This window comes from Haliotis cracherodii, unplaced genomic scaffold (genome assembly GCF_022045235.1).
Source record: "Haliotis cracherodii isolate W230 unplaced genomic scaffold, xgHalCrac1.p SCAF_5, whole genome shotgun sequence".
Taxonomy (NCBI): domain Eukaryota; kingdom Metazoa; phylum Mollusca; class Gastropoda; order Lepetellida; family Haliotidae; genus Haliotis; species Haliotis cracherodii.
In genome coordinates, this window is record NW_027266308.1 from 2,690,243 (window position 1) to 2,696,145 (window position 5,903).

At 40.8% G+C, this 5,903-nt stretch overlaps 1 protein-coding gene across 1 annotated transcript; it reads right to left on the bottom strand.

Moving 5' to 3' along the window:
• Positions 1-1,298: 1,298 nt before the first annotated feature.
• Positions 1,299-2,310, bottom strand: LOC139443048 (FMRFamide receptor-like). The gene has a single exon (XM_071223968.1). It carries the CDS (start codon positions 2,247-2,249, stop codon positions 1,299-1,301), a length of 951 nt encoding a protein of 316 aa, XP_071080069.1. The 5' UTR covers positions 2,250-2,310.
• Positions 2,311-5,903: the final 3,593 nt, after the last annotated feature.

The following is a 5,903-nucleotide window of genomic DNA, read 5'->3' on the forward strand; positions in this document are numbered from 1 at the left end:
CTAGCTCACTGAGATACCATGCCGCAGTTTAACATGAGTACCCCACTCAGACACAGTATACTGACTCCGAGCCGACCAGTCCTTGTTTTAGCCCCTTAATGCCGAGCGCCAGACAGGGTAACAACAAGTACCATATTTTAACGTCTTTTGGTATGACGCGGTCGGGGATCGAACCCCGGACCTTCCGCTCTCCGGGCGGACGCTCTTCCACTAGACCACTGAGGCGGTCCACAAAGGCCATGAGTGTTGTGACTCTGATCGAACACATTTTGAGAAAGAATATGAAGCTCTTTGAAATCTTCGCACAAAGGGCATGCTCGATTGTACCTCAAAAGTTGTGAAATCTCTCTCGTCATAGTTTTGGTGATAGTTTTTGTCACTCCGAATCTTTATGCATAGATATAAATAAAAAACGGATGTGTCTTTTATTTCTAGCTCTTTTGGATAATCAGTGGAAGGGAACTAGCTATTTCATTCTTGTTGAAGCAGTGGTGGAGTAACCTAGTGATTAAAGCGTTCGCTTGTCACGCCAAAGACCCTGGTTCGACATGGGTACAATGTGTAAAGTCCAATTCTGGGCTTAAGTTAAACATCTTGGCCAATTCCGATTCCGATTCCGTTGCATGAAGTAACAAATCAGGAAGAAAGGGGAACACAACTGTTGCCCTGAGGATGCCTGCTTCTTGTCTTACTCACACTTAAACCCACAATGAACATAGACGCTATTTCACATAGTTTTCTCAGAAAACGTCAGATGACAATTGCATTCCTTTTTGACAGTAGACTTGAGAGATGTAACTGTATCTATTGTCATCACGTTGATTCACAAAATGGCCCATCCATCGTGAAATGGAGATTTCCCTAAAAATTGTCATTTGGGATAGTGGTGTAAAACGTGGAAAACTTGAATATGTTTGACATAATTGACCTTTCTGAGATTGCAAATTTACGTGCAAATTACTTTTGAAGAATTCACATAAGTTTTAATTTGACTTGCCTCAAAACACTTCTGTGAACATAATGAAAGCCCTTCCTTATAAAGGTTATGGTTAATCTTAGTCAGTGATTTGGTGGTGCATTTGCTTGAGCCAGCAATGTATCTCTCTTTGTATGTGAATCAGCGTCCATAGAGCTTAGTCTGTATTTTTCTTCATCATAGTTCTCTGAATCATTTGATAGACATTACTTAGAAGTTGATGGATGATACAGTAAAAAAGAGAAGTAAATTGTGTCTACTTTGTTCTCTGACTTGCAACCAGACAACATACTATTTCCTTCTCCAAATGTACAGGCTGTGCTTAATCGTGTGATCGGAAGCATGATTTGAAATTCCGTCGAAAATTATTTCCAAATGCGTAATAGAATATGAAATTTGTCGAACTGTTGATGATGATCAAAAGTGATGCGATCTTGCCCAAGTAAGCCTTAGCTATGTGCGAGACTATTTTCAATATGAACAGATCAACGGCAGTGACAACATGGGTGACCACAGACATGGTTGTAATAGCCATGACCAACACCGTCAACTGGACACTTCCTCTGTCCGATGACAGCCGATTTACAGACTTCATTCTTCGTCTTGAAATGACCAAAATTATATTACTCATTAACAGTAGTATTAAAGGAATAACACATCGAAATACCAAGAGCACAGGACCAATATACACATTAAAACCATATTCTCCAAGAAATCCTCTTCGTGGATCTGAATAAAACAACTGCATGTTCAAATCCGGATTCCAGTAGGGTCTCGGCCAAAATGCAAGCCACAGTGGAACATTGAATGCAACGGTGAACACGGCTATGGCCCTTAGCGCCTTGTTGATGACACGCAAGAAAGACCCAGACTTGAAAGGTAAAGCGATCGCTATGCATCGTTGGATCGCTATGAGGACTGTGAGGTAAATTTCAAATGTATATAGAGTCATTGCAAATAGATATGCAAAGGGGTCGAAAATTGCATGTATTGTCCGTGCAACATATCTGTTTAGGGATGGTAATTCAAATGCCACGAAGGAAAGAACAAGCAGAATGATGTCCACGAGTGAGAGATACTTCAAGAGACGCACACCACTGTTTGTCTTTTGCATACGATGAAGAACAACCGCTCCGAGAATGTTCCCAAACATACCACATATGGCTATAACTGTCGCCACCCATGCTATAATTTCATGTGCGAGTTGATGACTATTTGAATTGAATTCATTGATGGTAGTGTTTCTGATTTCCGTGCTTGAGCTGTTTGGCATTGTTATTCCAGTGGGGTAAATAGTATTACTGTTTGTGACGTTTGTGATATTTGATAATACCTCATATGTATCCATGACAACTGGAACCTCCTCTGTATCTGTTGAGTCATCCAGCGATGAAACAGATTATTTAATTACCTGGTGTGGAAAGCCAACAGTGCCATCTTGTACCCACGTTTACATCTAACGGTAGTGTTTCTGATTTCCGTGCTTGAAGTGTTTGCCATGGTAGTTTTAAGGATGTTAATAGCACCACTGTTTGCGAAGTTGTTCAATATCCTCATCTCTTCGTCAAGAATGGTCGACAAAGATCATTTATCTGGTATGGAGAGCCAACAGGGACATCTTGTATCCACGTCCACTTCTGTATACCGGAGGTCCAAATCATGTTCAGTCTACCACACATGACAAAGATGAATTACCTGTTATGAAGAGCTGAGAAGGTCATCTTGTACCCACCACCACATCTATGCCGGAAGTTTCAATCACGTTCAGTCAACCATAGATGACAAAAAAGATTTACTTGGTATGGAGAGCCAACAGGGTCATCTTGTATCCACGTTCACTTCTGTATACCTGATGTCAAAATCACGTTCAGTGTACCACACATGACAAAGATGAATTACCTGTTATGAAGAGCTGAGAAGGTCATCTTGTACCCACCACCATATCTATGCCGGAAGTCCCAACCACGTTCGGTCAACAAAAGATGACACAGACGATTAACCTGGTATGGAGAGCCAACAGTGTCATCTTGTATCTCGTTTCCATCCGGAAGTCCAATCGTCTTCAGTCAACCGTAGACTATTTTGATGATTGATTTGGTATGGAGAGCCCACAAGTCCATATTATGTCCACGTTCACATCTATACTGGAGTTCCAAGTCATTATTTGTTCAATAATGTTCAACTCAGTATATCACGTATTACGTTTGTAGTTCCGACATCATCAGGCAGATCTCGTGCTTCAAAGCTCTGCACAGACACCAAAAACTTGTTCTCCGTTAGCACAGAAAATACACATTATGTTTCATGTCACGGAATAAAAATGTAAGAACATAGCATGTCCCAGAGAAACATCTCTGTGTGCCAGCAGAACGTACGACCCCACATCACTGTTGGGATCAGATGAAACACAACTCTCAAAAAGAATTAATAATGAAGCGCATTCATTTATTCTAATTGCTACTATTTGACACTGATCAATACCACTGCCAAGGATATGTAGGCAATTATGGAAACACCCATTGGGACTATCATTCTCTGGTTTTGACGTTTTGAAATCACATGACATTTGCATTCTACATGCAGGGATAGTTTCGGCGTTGATTTTTGGTTTGCTTTGTTGTTTAACGGCGCAATCAGTAATATTCCAGCTATATGACGGCGGTCTGTAAATAATCGAGTCTGGACCAGACAATCCAGTGATTTATATCATGAGCATCGATCCGTGCAATTGGGATCGATGACATGCATCAACCAAGTCAGCGAGCCTGACCACCCGAACCCGTTTGTCGCCTTTTACGACAAGCATAGTCACCTTTTATGGCAAGTATGGGTTTTGAAGACCTATTCTACCCCGGATCTTCACGGGTCGTTTGAGCGTTGAGTCTGTCCGTATCTACAAATTCAACCAGGCATGACAACATTTGGTAATGGTTTACGGGGTTTCTTTCATTATGACTGTAAATAATAGTGTTTGGACCATCATGAGCATCTGTCTTCGCCAATTACGGTGACATGTATCAACCAAGTCAGTGAGCCTGGCCACCAGATAGCGTTAATCGCTTACTTAAGAGAATTATGGGTTTGTAGCAGATGTCATCAGTGAGTGAGTTTGGTTTGAAAAGTGAATTCATATATCCCATGACGTGTCAGTTTTCCACGCCGGAAATGATGCAGGTTTTAGGACATCCATAGTTTTATGTGTTTCTCTTATCCAACCTCAACCAGCAAGAGCGCGGGTGGGCGAAATAAAAAAACTTTAAATATATAATTTAAAAAAAGTGTTTCACTGATCGTGTAACTTATTTTATAACTTTTTTAATGTTTACAACAATTGGGACCAGTGTCTAAATAAATCTAGGACGAAGATCGAGTCGCTATGCCTCGGAATCGAGTTTTTAAAGGGCAAGTTCACACGAAAAAAACTAAAATTCTTGTACTTTTTCATCATGAAATGTAATTACTTCGTCGTTTCTGAGGCAAAACAATTAAATTATCATTTTAATAATTTATTTTATTCATTAAATCGGTTCACATTTTTCACGTTTACCGAGAGTTCTATTTCCATAATAAACACACCATGGCTTATGCCCCTTGCAATATGACGTCATTGGTGCCAATTAATAGAGGAATGACGTCATAAGACTTTATTAGACCCATTTTACGTGATGTGTGATTCTATCTTCTGCGCAGCCTAGTGTTCTGTTCGGTGCCGTGCTGTTAAAAATACAACGCTAAGCACAATTACTCTTAAATTATTTCGTTTTCCAAAATCGCGAGTGAGAAGACAACAATGCATGGATAACAAATTGTAAGATTCGCGGTGATGGTTGTCTGAATTTGTTTTGTGCACATTGACTCTTGCTGAGTTGCTGTCGTGTTCCGTGAGAGTTTATACCTGCTGTTTCTAAAACTGATCTGAAGCGGATGGTGTACGATCCTTATATGGAAACGGGCTAAAAGGACAGCACTTTCATGAAGACCCCGCTCACTGTGCTGTTGTTGTAACCGAACGAAGCGCTTCATGGTAAATTTGCTCACGTGAGGCACTGTCTTCATCAACTGATGAACGTCAACAAATACAACTTCAATCCTTATATTGACAGATACATAAATCATAACAAAACAATACATAAAACATCAAACTTTAATTATTTAAAGCGAACGTTATCAACGCGGAGATTCGTGACGTCGTCCGTCCAAACATTCCATTTGGAGTGACATCCCTTGGCTCATCCCTCACCAAATTGGAGATGGTCAACAGTTTGAAGGAAAAGATGAAAAGCAAATCAACCTTCAACAAGTCATTTTCAAGCATATGGGGCCATTCTGGTAATTACGCCATACTATGGCATTTAGAATGCCAAGTGATGCGAAATAACTACTATTTAAAGCAAGGTTAAACCAAATGTGTTCCGTCACTCCATTTTTCTTTACTAATGACCATGTTAATGTTCGTTCAGGTGGATGGGTATCAGCGTCCTGCCCCCATAGAACAGTATATGCATTCATAAGTACCCATGAAGATCCGGAGTAGAATAGGTCTTCAGCAGCCCTTCCTTGCCATAAAAGGCGACTATGCTTGTCGTAAGAGGCGACTAACGGGATCACTTGGTCAGGCTCGCTGACTTGGTTGATGCATGTCATCGATCCCAATTGCGTGGATTTATTCTACCCCGGATCTTCAAAGGTCACCCCAGAAATGGGTTTCACACATTGTGCCTATGTGGGGAATCGAACCCGGGTCTTCAGCGTGACGAGCACACGTTTTAACCACTGGGCTACCCCACCGTCTCTATGGATAAATGAAATACTTATAGAATTACCAACGCAGTGAAATTGATGTTGCTTTAGCGAGGAACTTACTACATTAATTTCACGAGTGACACCCATGTTTTCCGTAATCACTGGTACCGAGTGGGTTATTCTG